General features: G+C 35.1%; 1 protein-coding gene across 1 annotated transcript; it reads right to left on the minus strand.

The window, feature by feature from the left end:
- Positions 1–3,044: 3,044 nt before the first annotated feature.
- LOC131144671 (cytochrome P450 704C1-like) lies at positions 3,045–7,897 on the minus strand. The gene is made up of 6 exons (XM_058093451.1): positions 6,125–7,897; positions 5,415–5,630; positions 5,036–5,326; positions 4,499–4,819; positions 3,679–3,882; positions 3,045–3,464 (listed from the first exon to the last, which is right to left on the minus strand). Exons 1-6 carry the CDS (start codon positions 6,434–6,436, stop codon positions 3,270–3,272), a joined length of 1,539 nt encoding a protein of 512 aa, XP_057949434.1. The 5' UTR covers positions 6,437–7,897; the 3' UTR covers positions 3,045–3,269.
- Positions 7,898–19,217: the final 11,320 nt, after the last annotated feature.

The following is a 19,217-nucleotide window of genomic DNA, read 5'->3' on the forward strand; positions in this document are numbered from 1 at the left end:
AATCAGATAGATATGTATATAGAAATATATTATATGATATCAGACCCTGTTGAACTATGTAGCTACAAAGCACGGTACCGTTGCTACAGATATTACGTTACTTTTTTAGTGCAACCACCTATTTAGATAATACGTGGTAAGGACGATCACGTAGGCCCTTGAAAAGGTTAGGCTCCCTATCTAGATATGGGTTGAGGTGAGCAGATTGACCGATGGAGTATAGTGATTTATTCCTAGTTGGCCAATCAGGGTAAATCCCGTCTACGGACCGCACAACCCTGTCATGAGGGGGTAAGTCATGACATACAAATATCCACAGGGAACAGTTTCAGTTATTACGTATGTATAGATTTGCAGAAACAAGGAACATACTTACTTATACTAGAAGTATTTTGAATAATATTCTTCGATACTGACATGTTAAACATTAGGGGCAGGGGTGGTGTATTTTATCACTTGTACTTTATTTATATATTTGGTTATACATGTTTATTTGAAAACAGATTTTCATGATATAGTAGCTCATTTGCCACACACTAGTAATAGCATATTTCGTCTCATTAAGCGTTGACTCACCCTAGTGTTGAATCATTTTTCAGGTGATCCAGGTAGGCAAGCAGACCAGGCTCGCAGATAGAGGGGCTTCAGTGGTACCCTGTCAGAGAGTGAGTATATTTTGGGAGTATTTTTGTATATCCTAGCATGGTTGAGGGTATTTTGGTTAAACAGTGATATGTGTATATTTTGGGAACCATGTAGTACTCTGGTTTTGTGTGATATTAGTTTTTGTATTGTGTATATATTTTCATATGATTATGTCTATGTGATTTATGCTTCTCGTTGCTTAGGTTCATGGTTGGGTTTATCCTAATATGGTATTAGAGCATGTAGATTATCATAGTATAAAAAAAAAAAAAAAAAAAAACTCAGTTTATTAAGCAGGTCATTATACTTGTGGCACTTACTTGGACTCTAGTTCAACAACCTCAATTCCATTAAATTAACCTTAAATAAATATTATTTAAATATTTTCTAAAGTCATAATTTTCAAATAAATAGTTATACCTGTAAATATAACCAATTTGCCAAATTTTCTAAATCTCACTCTCGCTTTGGAGTGGGACCTAGAAAATCTCAATTGAAAATTTACCCATGTCAAAATGACGATAATCGCGACTAAGACCATGTGGTGGTGTTTGGTCATCGATTTAGCGGTAGATTTAAAGAAAAATTGAGAAATTAGGAAAAAATTTTCTTACCCCGGGAATGGTGCTTATGTCACTCCCACGACAAATCTACTCCAGTAGAAATGTCAATGGCAGAGTTAGGAATCCAACGGCACCTTCTATTTTCTGATCCGCCATAAATCCGTCTAGAAATTGAGAGAGAGAGAGAGAGAGAGAGAGAGAGAGAGAGAGAGAGAGAGACATAGACAAAGACAGAAAGACAGAGACGGAGCGAGTGTGAGCAGGAGGGGGGCGACTTCCTTTGTTCTCCAATTCTAAAATCTAATCTGGATGTTTCTAAGCATCCAGATTCATACATAATATATAATATATTATAATATTATAATATTATACCCTTTATATATATATTCCTTCATCCTTACATACACATATATATAAAAACATATAAATATCATATACTTAATTTATTTAATTCAATTAAATAACATTTAGTTAATTTATTAATTCAATTAACAATTAATTAATTAATTAATTAATAATAATTTATTTACTTTTTTTATACTATTCCTTTTATCTGCTTATTTATTATTTTTCCTAATTATTTCAATAATTTTAATTTTTCGAGTCTTTACAGAAAATGAGAGAGGAATGAAATTCTCACCAAAAATCTAATTTTTGACCATATATAGGAAGCTGTCCACGTGGTTTCATCGATGAGACACGTGGACTCGTCGACGAACCGAAGAAGGAAGTTCGTCAAAGAAACCGGTGAGTTCGTCGATGAATGTTTTAGGATCTAAAATTTTTTTTCCTCTTGGTATCTCATCGTCAATGAGACGCATGTACTTCGTTGACAACGAATTCCTACCGATGCCCCTCTATATAATTTCTTTCTCTTCTTTTCCTTTATTACTTTCATAAATTATTATTTTCCCGGATCTCTATAGAAGTGGCTCGTTCAGCCAAAGGAATATGCACTCAAGTTATTAGAACATATAGGCTTCCTTCGAGCTAAACTTGGAAACTTTCCCATGGATCAAAATCTTGCACTCAATGAAAGTGATGGAGAACTTATCTCAAATCCTTCGTCATATAGGCGACTTGTTAGAAGATTAATTTATCTAACAATCACAAGACCCAACTTAGCTTATTCAATGCATTTACTAAGTCAGCTTATGGCCAAGCCACGAATACCACACTTGGGTTCAACACATAGGGTCTTACGGTACCTTAAGAAAACCCCAAGTCAAGGAATTTTTTATCTGCTTCTAGTGAAATTCAACTTTATGCATACTGTGATGCAGATTGGGCACAATGCAGGGACACCATACGATCGGTTACTGGATATTGCATCCTACTCAGAAAATCACCCATTTCCTAGAAGATCAAGAAACAAATAACAGTTTCACGCTCCTAAGCTGAAGTAGAATATAGGTCTATAGCCTCCACATATTGTGAGGTTACTTGGCTAAAGTCTCTACTCTTCGATCTTAAAGTAATGCATTCTCAACCAATCAATTTGTATTGTGACAACAAGGCCGCTATACACAGCTTCAAATCCAGTATCCCATGAACGAACCAAGCATATCGACATATACTGTCATGTGGTTCGAGAAAAACTCTAAAGTGACATCATCCAAACAGTCTATATGCATACAAGCCAATAACCTACTGATCATTTTACCAAAACTCTTGGATTCACACAATTTAATTATTTACTCAGTAAGTTGGGTGTCATAAATATCCATGCCAACTTGAAGGGGAGTGGAGGAATGTAGTACTCCACGGCAAAAATCAAGGAACCAAAGCACGACTAAAATCACGTAAATTTTCCTAAAAAGAAAAGTCAGCAGATCATTTTATTTTGGAAAGGAGCATACATATTTATTTATTTTTTTAATTACATGTTCCCCAGTTTTTTGTATAAATAGGGAGTTGTTCAAAGATTGAATATACATTAATAGCAACTTATTCTTTACTATATTTTATTCTTTATTTCCCTCTCCCTTCCTTTTACTCTAGTTTTATCATACTGGTATACATGAATCCATAACCAACCCATGGAGGTGAGATGTTAACAACCTATGGGGTTTTTGTAGGCCTGTGGAAGGCACGAACATGGAGGCCACCATCAACGTGAAGATTAATCATTGTCCTGTAATTGACAGCTTTCTCCTCATTGGCGAGTTCGAACATGAAACAGCTTAACAAAACAGCTGAGAAGATTTTCATCTGCCTATACGCAAATTGTTTTCCCAAACATAAACGCGGGCCCGCCTGTTCACCAGCAAGAACTTTGCTTAGTTTATTCAACGACCAGAGTATAGCTATTTCTCAAACCGTAGTTAGTTTGAAGGTAGGATGGCATTAATGTAGAATATTAGGTAAATGTTATGCTGGTAGGGGAAGAATAATATATATGTAATGAACAGTTCTAGAAATTCTTGAGGAACAGCATGCGCATATGCACATGCATGTATATTGTGCTAACCTGGAAAGCCGTGAATTTAAAAGGGCTCTCTTGCTGGAAAACACCATCTCCATCGAGCCATCTTTCTGGTCGAAAATCTTCTGCATCATCTCCCCATATGAATCTCATCCTGCCCATTGCATATGGTTGGTAAGACACCATATCACCTTTCCTCACAGTGAACCCATCTGGCAAGGTATCGTCTGAAAAGCAGATCTTTGCATCCTGCAACCATATTGTAGATATTTGAGACTTGGGAATCTTCCCACGAAGGAAATGATTCAAAATTTTGGAATCAACTAGGGATGTAGAACTTTTATGGAGTATTAACATCAAAATATGGCAATTTGTTAGTGTAGTTTGTAAGAATTATGAGATATGAATTGAAAGAAGTGTCACCGAGGAAAATGGCGCACATTTTATTCATTAAAACTATCATGACCTTGAAGCATTTCATCCTTAAATTAATCCACCAAATATCAAACTAATCAAAAAATTCAGGTTATTTCTTCTTGATAAAAAACTTATTCGCTGCTTTTGGGGGCTTTGTATCTGTGTGGATTCAGGCAAAATCTAGTAAAAAATTGTATTTAGTTTCTTCAAATCCTAACAAAATTCAGATTCAAATCCTGAAATCCATGCCCCCAAACACTACCTATGTATAATTCTAGACTTTAGAAATAGATTTTTGTTTAAGTTAATGCCATTTGGTGGTTTTAAAGAGAGGTCATATTAACAAAAAATTGCATGAATGACCAAGTTCACGTATAAATGACCTATAAAGATTTGTACCAGTTCCTCCTAAAAATAAAGTACTGTAGCAGCAGAAAATTTCACTTACCACAGGAACTGCAGGATAGAGTCTGAGTGTCTCAGTTAAGGCCGCATGGAGATATTGCATCTTTTCTAGAGCTTCTTCACTTATACTCGCTGCGAACTCTGTGTATGCCGAAGTTCCTTTCATATTTGTCAGCGCTTTTATTTCTTGTGCAACCTTTTCCTGCACAACAGGATGCTTGCAGAGCATGTAAATAAACCAGGAAAGAGTGGCTGCTGTTGTATCTTTGCCAGCAATTATGAAATTGAGAATAATATCTCGTAGGTATTTTGGATCAGTCTCTGTTAATTGCAGGAATCTTGATAAAATGTCTTCTTTCTTCATCTGTAACACCATAAAACGATTAAGAATATGCAGTACATTTGGTTGATCATAGAAGCTTATATACCATATATTGCGAAAATATATGTTTGGAGTTCAGCCCAAAGTCGCACCATTCTAGAGCTAAGGTCTGAAATCCATTGCTTATTGGAGAAAAAATAAAGATAAAAAGGGCTTGAAATTCATCTTCTGAATTGCACTTAAAAGCAATTTACTCACAGAAGAATCATCTTGTGATTTCTGCATCTTCTCAGTCTTCAAATGGATTAGCTTGTATACAAAATTGTCAATAATTTCGATATTTTTCCTTAACATGGCTTCTGACCCAATGTTCAAAAATCTTTTAATCTTCCAGGAGATATCAACATATCGCCGAAGGGTCAGTGCACTCGAGTGATCAAAAGCCTCACTAAATCTCACACCTTCTTCACTTGATCCGCACATGCTGTCTAGTTCAACTCCAAATGCAACTTTAAATATTGAATCTAAAGTCGATTTCATGAATAGGTCCTGCATTGATCATGTTATTCATGTGATTAATTACGTTTTCTGCCAAATCAAATGGATTTTGTCTCAAGTTGGAGCTGTGCAAACTCACTTGAATATCCATTGTCTGGTTGGCATTTGCAGCTTCAGATATTATATAAGCAAGTTTTGCGGCATTTTTTCTGAAAACTACACTGCTAAAGTCCCTCAATACTTTTGTGGAGAACTCATTGCTTGATATTTTCCTCTGTTGTCGCCACTTATCACCATCAACTGTGAAAATACCATCGCCTAGAAGATCCTTCAAAATCGTATAGTTATGCCATCCCTGCATAAAGTTTGAAACAGCTAGTACTCCCAACTTGGGTTCTGTTTAAATTTCCGTTCTTCCCAAAAAATTTCAAAATAGAATAGAATAAATATAATCATATTTATCATTTGATTTCTTCACACTCTTCATTCAAATTTTTATTTCACTCCTTTTCTATTCAATTTCATTCTGCAAACCATACAGGATGTAAATGTAGAGTACCGTTGAAATGCTGAGGTTTGAACATGGGATCGAAATGGGTGAAGCTCTGAAATGAATCGAGCCGCTGCTCAAGTTTCGAACTTTTCAAGGCTAGAAAGGTCAACTGGTTTGCTTTAAACCCCATATTGAATAGCGATTTTCCAAATGATCCAATTTGAGAAAATCCCGAAAGGTGAAATTTTTTTCCCATAGAATTCACAATATTCCGGGTTGAGAATTGAGCTCGGATTATCAATACAATAAATAAATAAATCATACAAAAAAAAAGAATTTGGAATAAGGGAGAATACCTTGCCATAGTTTTCAAAGTTAGTTTTAAGCATGTACTCAACATTTGCGGGGTCTGCCGTATAAATCTCACTCCTGAAAGGACTGAGCAGCCGGTAAGTCCTGTGTTTCCGAGCAAGATCAGTCATGTAGTGGTGCAGCCTATTGAAATTAAGCAACTGGTTGAAGATGGTGCCACCAACGGGATGGTATTTCTCCTGCTTCTTCTCCATCTTTGGCTTTTCCTGCAATTTCTTGGCGAGCCATTTCACAGTGAGAAGCGAGAGGATTAGAGCTATTACAGTGAAAACTATGGGCTTGCCGAGGAGGTCCATGGAGGCTCTGTTTGGATTCTCGAAAGGATAACAGAAAACTAGCCAATGACTTCTCGGAAGCACCGCCAGGACTCCTTTAGAGTTTCGATTAATATTGGTTGGCCAGTGCGACGCCAACCCCCAACTGCAATTAAAATTTTTTTTTTATTCATATTTTTAGTTATAATTAATATATAATTAAAATAAAAATATTTATAAAATTTCAAAAAAAAATTAAAAATAATAAAAATTATTTACAAAATGTTTTCAAATTATTTCAATTGTCATGTCCAATTAGATTATTTTTGTAAAGTAAATTTTGAAATATAATAATTAAGTAAATAAACATAATAATTTTATTTTTTATTATAGTTTTTAAATTTTTACTGCTTTTTATTTTTACTATTTAAATCATGTTTACAATTATTATTTGATTTAAGAACAAAAATGAGCATTTGTTTTATCAAAATTTTAATTTTTTTAATTTTAAAAATGACCAAATATTTTGCAAGTTTTCGATTTTTAGTTTTTATTTCTGATTTTTAGTTCTCATGTCTATTTTTCTTTATTTTAATTTTTGATAAGAATATCAAATGACCCTTTGATAATCAAAATGGGTGTATAAATCGAGTTCAACCTTGATTATAATATTTATTATCAATTATCAAAGTTGTGTTAAAGATATTGTCATGTAATTGGCATAGTAGTGTGGGGCTCGTTGAAAATGCCTTGAAATAATTAAACGAGAGAGTTTATTATGATTTCACATCGAGTATAATCTGAACAAATTTTGAGTATATGATGATTTAGAGTTCAACTTGATGAATGTAAAGTATTTTATATGATGATTTAGGGTTCAATTTTTTTTTATCAGTAAATGATAAATATATTGATCAAATGGATCAAATGGATATGTACAACATACACTGAGCATACCCAGGAGAGTGGGAAACCAAGTCCCTGTCTAAGATGCAAAACATTACATTCAAAAGGCAAGCCAACATGACTTCCTTTAACAAAACCTTTTACCAAAAACATACATCATAAGAAATTCTCAAATCTACAAGCCTAGAAGAGCTTATAAATCTGAGTACAGATCATATTTGTCATATACAATTCTATATGTTTGTGTCTGGATTATCTTCACCAAGTTATCTGGTTCTATTCCTTTGCCTTCAAACTTCTTTTTATTTATGAAATGCCATAGGAGGTAGACAGTAGCCGCCACACAAATCTTTTTACCATTAGAATTTATACCTGTGCCTTTTGCTTCCTTGTGTAGCCATTTCAGAGCTGCTTTCAATGTAGTCATATTCCTTGTTATCCTCAGCCAAGATTTGATTGTGTCCCACACCTATTTGGTTATCCTGCATTTAAAGAATAGGTGGTCTAAAGTTTCAATTTCATCACTGCAGAAAACACAGTTTTTATCTACTCCATCCCCTTCCAGTTTATCAAAAGTGAACAACTCCCCCTTTATACCTAACCACAAGGTAAATGCATGTTTAGGTAAACTCCTACACTTCCATATCTCCTTATGCCACGCAACTCTACTACCTTTATTTCTCCAGAAATTGTAGATATACGAGGGGGAGATCTGCCCCTCAACTACCCATTGATTAATCATCCTCACTGCTGCATCTTGACCCCCACAAACTTGTAAGAACTGGTTTTTAATGTCAATGATCTTTTTAAACAGAGGAGAGTCATCATGTTTTGGAACCACATCCCAAATGCTAGCATCCTTCAAATAGAATTGATTTACCCATTTGGACCGAAGGGAATCCTTTTTCTCATGAACATTCCACAGGGCCCTTGATAATAAAGCCTTATTCCATATTTTTAAATCAAACGCCCCAAGGCCTCCTTCTGTTTTTGATAGACATATCTCCTTCCAGGCCACAAGTGGCTTTTTCCTACCTCCCCACAAAAAATTTCTACATAGTTTCACTACATGCTCCAACACTGAGATAGGAAAAGGGAATATAGCAAGCCAAAAACATTCAACTCCTTAAATAACAAAATTTATCAGCTCCAACTTACTAGCATATGAAATAGTATGTCCAGGCCATCTATTGAGTAGGTTAGAAATTCTATTCATCAAAGGAGAGTAGTGCATCGTAGTCAATCTAGAAGCCACCAAAGGGATCCCCAAATATTTGAAGGGAAACTCTCCATCTTGATGTTGGGCTTTTGTGGAGCCTAGTTGTGTTTTAATTTGGATGACGACCCGACCTCTATTTAATTAGAGATTTCTATCCTAAGGCTTAGTCCATGGAGCGAAGGCTTGGGCCACACAAGCCGTACTCGTAAGGGTTCGAGGGTAACGCCCCCGGGAAAATTTTGGAGCCCATTCGGAACGGAACCCTAGGCACAACATATAAAAAGGATTGCTTTTGGGTGATTAGGGTTGGCGTATTGTACCTGCGAGAGAGCGAGAGAGAGAGAGCATTGTATCGCCGCACTCTCTGTGTTTTCTTCCTGGTAATATTGAAATCCTTGTAACTCCGTGGACGTAGGCAAAATTGCCGAACCACGTAAATATTGTCTTGTGCGTGAGATTGATTTTCTTTGGTGTTATTTTTCTTCTATTTTGTTTCTCACAGGTTTCGGGAATTTGTTCTTTATTCCCAACACTTGAAACCCTGTGAGACTTCTAATAACCTCCAAGTCTTGAGCTTTAATACTAGCAAACAGTAGGTAATTGGATTTCTGATTATTAGCATATAGTCTAAAACTGACTTAAAATTTTTCTAAGCAACTCATCAATAGTCTAACAGAACTAGGATCACCTCTTGAAAAAAGAATCAAGTCATCTGTAAAAGCAAGATGAGTGATTTTTAGTTGATCACATCTTGGATGATATCTAAACTCAGGGTTTTCCTCAAGTGTTGACAACAATCTTGATAAGTATTCCATGTAGATAACAAATAACAAAGGAGATAAAAGGTCTCCTTGTCTACAACCTTTCTTGCCTTCAAAAAAACCGTGAAATCCCCCATTTATAAAAAGAGAATATGAAGTGGAAGTAACACACTCCATAATCCAGCCTACCATTGTTGTTGGGAATTTTAGAAGCTCCAGCATTTCCTTCAAAAATTTCCAAGATAAAGATTCATGAGCCTTTTTTATATCAATTTTCATCATGCATCTTGGAGATATTCTTTTTCTTGCATACTTCCTCACAATTTCCTGAACTAGATAGATGTTTTCAACCATGCTTCATTATTGATCAAAAGCAAATTAAGCAGGATTGACAATGTCCACAAGACATGGTTTAATTCTGGCAGCTATCATTTTTGTTATAACTTTATACATAACATTACAGCAAGCAATGGGTCTGTACTCTTGCACTGTAGCAACATGACAAGATTTTGGGATCAGAGCAATAGCAATATAGTTTATCTGCTTCAATAGTTTGTCTGTAAGAAAAAACTCTTTGACAGCCAGAGTGAATTCCTTCCCAATGATACCCCATGATTTTAAAAAAAAATAGGTTGTGTAACCATTAGGGCCTGGAGATTTCATATCATCAATATCAAACAATGCTGCCTTTATTTCTTCATCTAAAATGGGTGAAATCATTAGGGCCCTCTGATCATCATTCAGAGACCTTCCCTTTGCTACAATTCTCGGGTCAACATGATCAGTTTCGCTATCACAAACCAGCATCTCCTTATAATATCTTAGGAATTCTTCAACAACCTATTGTTAGGATATTGTCTGTTCACCATTACTTTTGGTAACAGCTGTTAGGTGGTTCGTGCTTCTATTTCTCCTCATCAAGGCATGAAAAAAAAAAAAAAATGAGCTCTTATCACAATTCTTGAGGTATTTGGCAAGTTGTGTAGAGACCCGAAGAGTTATAGTAATTAAATTATTAAAAAAGGAGAGAAAAAGAATCAGTAAGGTCTCGTCGACGAGTGCAGAGTGATCGTCGACGAGCAGGCCTCTTGGACTCGTCGACAGGGACGCGTGTCTTGTTGACGAGAAATTACCGAGAGGGCTATTTTCAAAGCCTGAAACTCGTCGACGATGAGTAAGTGTTCATCGACGAACTCCCTTCATGGACTCGTTGACTGGGTGATGTGTCTCGTCGACGAATCTGTGTTGTATAAGTATGCAAACCTCAGGATTTCAACGTGAAAATTCTTCAGGAAACACACACACACACACTCTCACTCTCTCTCTTTCTCTCTCTCTCTCTAAAACATCTCCCCCTCCTTCTCTTTAAGTTTCTAGCTTCATCCTTCGCCGATTCAACGATCGGAAGCCACCACGCTACTATTGGGAAGATTCTATTCAAATCTACTAGAGTAGTTCGTTGGTTAGGCCAACTTGGGTACCATAAAATTTGGGTAAGTTAGTTATTTTAGACTTTATAAGTTATCTGGGGTTTATGGACTAGGGAAAATGCTTTAGATAGTATTATACTGAAGTTTGGTTGGGAAAAATGCAATATCAGGGTGTTGTGCAGGGGAACATACAGGTGTAAATTTGGAGTATTTTGTGGGTTTCACAGCAAGTTAGATAAGGGGATAAATTAAGTCAGTATTTTCCATGAAATTACTATGAATTAAATAATATTTAGCTTCAGGAAAATACGTATGATTTGGAACTATGTTTGAAAATACTGTTGTTTGTTGAATAGAGAAATTATTTTAATACGAATATGATTTCAGAATTAATTATGAGTTTATAAGGTTATGTACATTTGTGTGGCATGAGTACATTATTTTCATGAAAATTATGCTATGTTGAAATATTATGAGTTTTCCTAGATAAGTATGTTATGGTAGTTTTCAAGAAAATCCTAAAATAGTACGTGAACTATATTTTAAGAATATGTTAAATAATGCAAGAATCATGTTTATTACGTTATGAATTATGCCGGCGTAAATGTCATTATTTGCGTTATGAAATATGTCGACGTAAATGCCGTGAATCTTATGTTATGAAATATGCCGGCGTAAATGTCATGATTATGTTATGAATTATGTCGGCGTTGATGTCGTGATCAAGTATGATATGTAAGAAATAATGAAATATGTTTACGTCAGATATTACTCTAAAATACGATACAGTTATGTTTTAATATGGAATGTATTATATATTATCAGAATCCTGATAGCTTAGTTCAGTTTTATGAAGAACGGTACCGTAGCTATATGTTTATGATTATGAATATGTTAGTGCTACTACACATCTTATGTAGAGTGTGGGAGATGGCAACCGATGTAACTTTATGGGAGTGTCGTAGTTTCCCTGGTAAACCGGCACAAGTGGAATATGTTCATCGTACTTACAAACTTATGTTTGATTTAGCATGGTCAGCCAGCCATTGCTAGGTCTCGCCTTCAAGCCGCACAGCCCTATCATGTGGGGAGTAAGACATGACGATAGCTAACTAACTATCTATCATAGGTAATAAGTTACGTATAATATGGTTATATAAGATGATTTTTCAGTTCAGAAATTTAGTTTGATATGCTATGTAATGATAAACCATGTTTTATGCTATATGATACAACTTTTATACCAATAATGAATTATGTACTATTTATATGTATATCATGAAAAATACTCATGTTGTCACACACTGGTATTAGTTTATCTCCCTTACTGAGAGGTGTTTCACCCCAGCATTACAAACATTTCAAGAAATCTAGGTAGGAGGGTGGATAGAGCCCCGCAGCAGTAGAAGTGGTTTGAGCTACCTTGTCTATTGGGTAAGTGGATGAGCTAGGGTCAGATGGATTTTTGGGTGGAGACCCTAGGAATACTTTTCGATCAAATGCAAGTTCAGCTATGTACAAAGTTTCCTTACTTATCAAATACAAATTATCATTTACAGTATTGTTTATAACATAATAATACTCATGTTGTCACACACTGATATTAGTATGTTTCCCTTATTGAGAGGTGTCTCACCCCAGCATTACAAACATTTCAGGAAACCCTGACAGATGAGTGGAGCAAGCTCTGAGATAGAGGAGTTCGTTGGTACCATCCCGGTTGCAGGGTAAGTAGTCGAGTCAGGATCACAACGGATTTTTTATTTTATTTGACTTTAGGATTTGTGGTCCTTTTTGAGAGGTATATGTGTATATATGGAAACAATAAGACTCAGGCATTGTGTATAAGTTTAAGTATAACATGGTTTCTGCTGCTTAGTTGACAAGTATGTATAAACAGGTGAATTCCCGGTACCTATGGGTCCGGGTTAACTTTGTTTACGTTTTATGGTATCAGAGTATGATTATTATTATTATTATGTGAAAAAAAAAAAGTAGAAATTTGGGGACGTGACAACTTCGATTCCTAGAAAGTATTTGAGAATTCCAAGATATTTGAATTTGAAATGATCGCTTAGGTATACATTGGATTGTTTGTATCCTGCATCAATGCGAGTGGATGAAAGTTTGGCATACCATTGCCTTGAAGCTTGTTTAAGACCATACAGAGACTTAACGAGCTTACAAACTCTAGTCTTTCCCTTTTGTCTGAATCGGGAAGTTGCACATAGACTTCTTCATCAAGGTTGTCATAGAGAAAAGCATTATTGACATCGAGTTGATGGATGTGCCAATTGCGAGCGGAAGCAAGAGCCAAAATGGTACGGACGGTGATCATTTTAGCAACCGAAGCAAATATCTCAGTGTAGTCAATGCTTTCTTGTTGACTATAGCCTTTGGCATCTAAGCAAGCTTTGTATCGATCGATGGATCCATCAGGGTTGTATTTGATCTTGTATACCCATTTGCAGCCAATGAGTTTCTTACTAGAAGGAAGAGGAGTGACGTGTCAGGTGATGTTGAACTCGAGAGCATCAATTTCAGAACGCAAGGCAGTACGCTAGTGGGGATCTGTCATGGCTTGAAAAAATGACTGTGGTTCTTTGGCAAAAGAGAGGGTTGTGATGAAAGCACAGTGAGAAGGAGATAATCGAGAATAAGATAGAAAATCGGTGAGAGAATAAGGGTTACCTGAAGAAAGGACCATTGCAGAGCCAGATGATTAAGTAGGCCGATATGGCAGAACCTGTTCCACATGAAAATCTTGCAAGTATGTCGGTGGCCAAGTAGAACGACTGGATCATCGGGATGGTGGAAAAGAGGGTAAAGGATTAGATAAGTATGGAGAAGAGGGAAGTGGTGAAGATCATGACGAAGGTTGAATGTCAGTGATGTTGTCAATAGAATGAATAGGATAAGGTAGGATGTGTTCCATGGGTTCGAGAGTCAATGATGCAACGGGGAAGGAATCTTCATGAAAGAGAACATCTCTAGACACAAATATTTTGTGTGTTGCAAGGTTATAAAGTTAGTAGCCCTTTTGACCATATGGATAACCAAGAAAAGCACATTGAGTTGCTCAGGGATTGAACTTAGATGGGTTTTGCCAGTGAGAGGAAGCAAAGCATAAGCATCCAAAGACTCACAGATGGCTATATGTAGGTTTGACATTATGCAATCTTTTATAAAGAGGCAAACCACTTAAAACAGGAGAAGGGGTTCAGTTAATGAGATAAGTTGCAGTAAGAATGGCATCCCCCCAAAAGTGTTTAGGCATATGGGCTTGAAAAATTAATGCACGGGAAACATTAAGAAGGTGACGATGTTTACATTCAACTACTCCACTTTGTTGGGGAGTGTTGACGCAACTAGTTTGATGTATAATGCCTTTGGGAGCATAGAATGAGGGCATGTCAAACTCAAGCCCATTATCACTTCGGATGATTTTTATGGTGGTGGAAAATTGATTTTCGATAAGGTGAATGAACAATTGCAAGAGAGAGCAGGTGTCAGATTGATGGCACATTAAGCAAACCCAGGTACAACTAATATAGTCATCAACAATGGTGAGAAAATAATATGCACCAATAGTGGAAGGGACACGATGGCTCCGGCAAATGTCAACATGCAACAAGTCAAAAGGTTTAAGAGAAGAAATGAAACTAGATGGAAAAGGTACACGAGTCTGTTTGGCTAATGGACAAATTAAACATGATTCTGAATTAGAACTACAAATTTCTGTGAATTTATTGGAAAGAAAAGACAAATTTTTATTTGATAAATGACCCAAACAACGATGCCAAAGTTGTGAAGTGGATATGGAGTAGCCACCTAACAATAAGCATTCCTGGCATTGGTGAAGTGGTATAAGTCGTCCCACTCAGTTCCCATCCCAATCATCTTCATCAAGTGTAGGTCCTGAATGAAATAAAAATCAGAAGAAAAAATAATGAGACAATGATGGATTTTGCATAATTTACGGACAGAAATTAGGTTGAAATGAAAAGTTAGGACGCAAAGGACATTGTCTAAAATAAGATTGGAAGAGAAGTGAACTGACCCAATATAAGTGACGATGGCATGAGATCCATCCGATAATTGAACAGGTGGACCATGTACTGGGAAAGATTGGGTGAGTGCAATGAGTGAGCAAACCATATGATCAGTTGCACCATTGTCAAGAATCCATAAGAGATCATTATAGGATTTACCTAACAATGAAGATTCGACACCTACTTGGTGTGCCGTGGGTTGAGAGGGAATTGAGTTGTTGAGAATGGCCAAAAGCTACTGACACTGTTCAGGAGTAAAAGGAAGGCTGCTGGTAGATGGATTTGAAGAAGCCTGATGAACACTATGATTGGGACCTTGATTGGGTTTAGAGTTACGGGGCCCTGGAGGGAAGCCATGGATGCGGTAGCATCGATCTACAATATGACCTTCTTTGCCATAGTGAGTACAGTTGAGAGATTTCATTGGTGAACCAAGGTGTCCTTCCTTTCGTGGTTGATAGTTGGTAGTGGCCAAAGCAATGCCTTCAATGGATAGTGGAGAAAAAATGTTGCGATGACGTTCTTCTTGAAGCACAAGGGCATACGTGCAATTGAGAGTAGGAAGTGGATCAATTAGAAGTATTGACTACGGATTACAGTGTAGGAATCATTGAGCCCTATCAAAAGCTTCGAGACATGATCTAGTTCTTGTTGTGTGAGTCTCCTTGTATGCACAACAAGTGCAGGTAGACATTCCTTGAACTGCGCATAACTCATCCCACAAACTCTTCAATTTGGCAAAGTATGCACTAACTGATAAAGATCCTTGAACAAGATTAGTAATATCTTGTTTAAGCTTATATAGGTGGGGCCATTGACTTGAGAGTATCGATTTTTCATATCGTCTCATATGTCATAGGTAGTTTCATAATAGATAACACTATTAGAAATCTCTTTCACAATGGAATTGAGAAACCAAGAAATTACCATAATATTGCATCGTCTCCATTGTGAATATTCCAAGGATACAAAAGATGGTGGAGCTAGTGTGCTATTAATGAAGTAGATTTTGTTCTTCACTTGAAGTACGGGAATCATCTCATGGCTCTATGTGGAATAATTGTCCTCCATGAGCAATGGAGAAACTAAAATCAGTCCAAGGTGATCTGATTGTGAGAGACATAAGTGATGATTGGGATCATCATATTTTCCCACCTTGGTTGCCTTTTCAGCCATAAAAAGTGAACCTCTTCCGTCTTCTTCTTTTTTTTTGAAATACAAACCGAGTCGAACCTGGGGTGTGGCCTGGACCTGTGACGTGGATCTGGACTTCAAATCAGAATTTGTAAAGAGAAAGAGAATCCGGCCCAAAAAAAAAAAATAAAGAACCCCACTTTGGATTGGACCTTTGAAAACAGAATTGTATGAAGCCTAGGAAAATAGGCCCAAATATAATCTTCTTCAACCTTTGAACAAAAATAGAATGTGCAGGTTGTGCATCTCAACTGTTCGACATAATGTCCAATGAAAACAGAAATTAAATTGGACTGGTTGATTGGGCAGGTTGATTGAACAAGGTGGAAAAGAAATATCATTAGGATAATCCAACAATCAAGAGTAACAGAATTTTGAAAAATAAAACTCACACTCAATGTTTGACAGTAACATTGATGTGAGAGAAGATGATTAAAAAAAAAAAGACACTCTACTTTGTGATATTCAAATACAGATGGATAGAACCCGAGGAGAATTATCCTCAAACAAGAATTGCAGCTCTCAAGGATCGATTTGCTCTAATACCATGATAAAACTAGAGCAAAAGGAAATGAGGAAAATAAAGATTAAAATATAGTAAAGAATAAGTTGCTATTGATGCATGTTCAATCTTTGTACAATCCCCTATCTATACAAAGAACTGGGGAACATGTAATTAAAAGAAAATCAATATATACGCTCCTTTCCAAAATAAAATGATTTGGTGAATTTTTTTTTTAAGAAAATTTACGTGATTTCAGCCATAAGCTCCTTGATTTTTGCCGTGGAGTGCCGCATTCCTCGACACAGTCGAACGGAGTCATTGGAATGATACTAATTCATCAGTACTTGAGGTGACTGACTTGTACAGATTCTAAGCTTGGCAAATGAGCACGATCACTGCATTGTCAAACTCGGAGCATAGAACATGAGAGAAACCAATATGCTGATTTTTTGGGAATCTCCTCTGGCTGCTATGCATCTAAAGATGTTTCCTGATGCGTGTGTTCATTACCTAATTACTTTGGTTTATTTTCCTTTTTGTTTGTGCTTTTAATTTATCTAGTTTTAGGACCAAAAAACAGAGGGCAAAAGAAAAGAAGCAATGCAGGTATGTGTTTTACTTGTCAGCATTGCATGTGACAATATGATGTAAAATATTTTCATAATTCTTAATAGTTTTATGTATGAAGAAAATTAATAACATATTTTTTATTATTTAATTTATAAATATTAAAGTATGAATATTCAAAGTTATTTATAAAAAAATATATCTTTAAAACTACAATACACAAAAATAGACATGAGGTAGTATCATGACACTGTAAATATTGGTACAAGAAAAATCTTTAAAATATAGGATATGGTATAATATCTATGCTTTAATTAACACTATAGGAAATATTAAATTTTAATATTTATGCATCATTAAAGATATAAAATTTGATATTTAAGTATTATCATGTAAATTGGCGAAAAGAGACTTATGCCATCATTTCATAATAATTATAGAAATTGTTAAGGAGCATACCTATTTTAAATTACGATATGTATTTTATTTAGTATTTATAATGCCATTATATTTATGTTATCTATGATACCATTATATTTATTTTATTTTTAACTAAATAGATCTTTTTAGGTTCAAGTCTTAACTAACCTATTTAAAATAAAATTTTTAAATGTAAATTTATCTATTTTTTCTTGCATATGGTCTTTTAGAAATACTTTGTATTACTTTTAAAAGATAATAATATTATTTTATTTACAAAATAATTTACACAATTTTATATCATACCTTATTCAAATCTAATATAAATTCAAATTTGAGATCTCCCTAGTTGAAATTCACAAAAGTTCAAAGCAAAAGTTGTAATCCATGTTCCCACACAAAGGATTGGCATATTTTATTTTTAACGTTTTTATTTTTTATTTTGCATAAGCCGATCAGCCTATCACTTAGCTCTATGCAAGGAATTAGGGATGGGCATGGAAAGTTTCATTATATATATATATATATATATATATATATATATATATATATATATATATATATATATATTAGTTTGTGTTCACATTTTTTAACTTTCAAATCCAACACATAAAATTGTATTTGATAGTTTTATGTAGCATAAACTGCTGCATCTATAGTGGAATGGATTAATCAATAGTTAAAAGGGTTTGTGCCATGAAAAACTACAAATAGGATTCACTCATAAAGCAATTATAGGGTCCTCCTTTTATCCTCAAGAAAATTGAAATGTAAACTAGGAAATAAATCGTATGTAATAAAATTGAATCAAATCAAGGAGAATGAAATCAGAATCATCATATTTCTTTATTCCTTTTTCCTGTTCCATTCCCCAAACCAAAATCATGCACATGAAAACAATAATGTGCAAAGCATAGAGAGAGTATGGACCTAGCTCAATCATTCATGATCAAATGGGCAGCAATAATGGTTTTTGTTATTTTAAAAAATTTATAAGCAGAATTATGCTATTCACCACAAGAAAATCATGACAAGATTTCACGAGTAGAACTATCAAAAGAATTGAAAATTGAATCAAACCAATAATCTAAACGTATCCTTTTTATTCAGTTAAGTTTAGGTTTGATTTTAAAACTTTTTTAGTTTTTGGTTTGGTTCTGATTTTCAATGCCCCAAAAGAACCCCATGTTTGTAATGTTTATTTATGATATATGTACCATATATAATTATATAATTATAAACCCAGGTTATAACGCTAAGACTCTGTTTGGAAGCATAGATTTTGAACTTTAAATTTGGATTGGTAAAGATTTGGACAAATTTCAATACTTTTTTTGCATTATATTTTATCCAAATCCAATACAAATATAAATTCAAGATTATTTGCCATGTGTATGCTTTCACTGAAAGAGAAAGTAACTAATTACCAAATTATTTTATTATTTTTTATGCTCAAGCATGTCCCCGTGGCACAACTTAGATGATTATTTTGAACACTTAAGGCATAAGTTTGGGCTTATGGGCTTTTCGAGAATCTATTACAACAGTTTAACACAAGTCTTTAAAAAATTCCATAAATCACGCTAGTTGCCACCAGTACTTACATAGGCTAAAAAACTCAACTCTTTAAGTAATGTGATCCTGTATCAGTAAATACAAATATGAAAACTACAAGTAAAGATTAAAGAATGATAAATAGAAATGCATACTGTCTCCTGAGAACACATACAGTTAGAACATGTAGCTTCTCAAGTTCTACTCAAAAGGAA

This window comes from Malania oleifera, chromosome 12 (assembly GCF_029873635.1).
Source record: "Malania oleifera isolate guangnan ecotype guangnan chromosome 12, ASM2987363v1, whole genome shotgun sequence".
NCBI classification, from domain to species: Eukaryota; Viridiplantae; Streptophyta; class Magnoliopsida; order Santalales; family Ximeniaceae; genus Malania; species Malania oleifera.

Coding starts and splice junctions, on each gene's coding strand:
- LOC131144671 (XM_058093451.1), bottom strand. CDS start 6,436: ATGGACCTCCTCGGCAAGCCCATAGTTTTCACTGTAATAGCTCTAATC. Junction 5,327..5,414: donor ACCAGACAATGGATATTCAA/GTGAGTTTGCAC, acceptor TGATCAATGCAG/GACCTATTCATGAAATCGAC. Junction 4,820..5,035: donor AATCACAAGATGATTCTTCT/GTGAGTAAATTG, acceptor ATGGTGTTACAG/ATGAAGAAAGAAGACATTTT.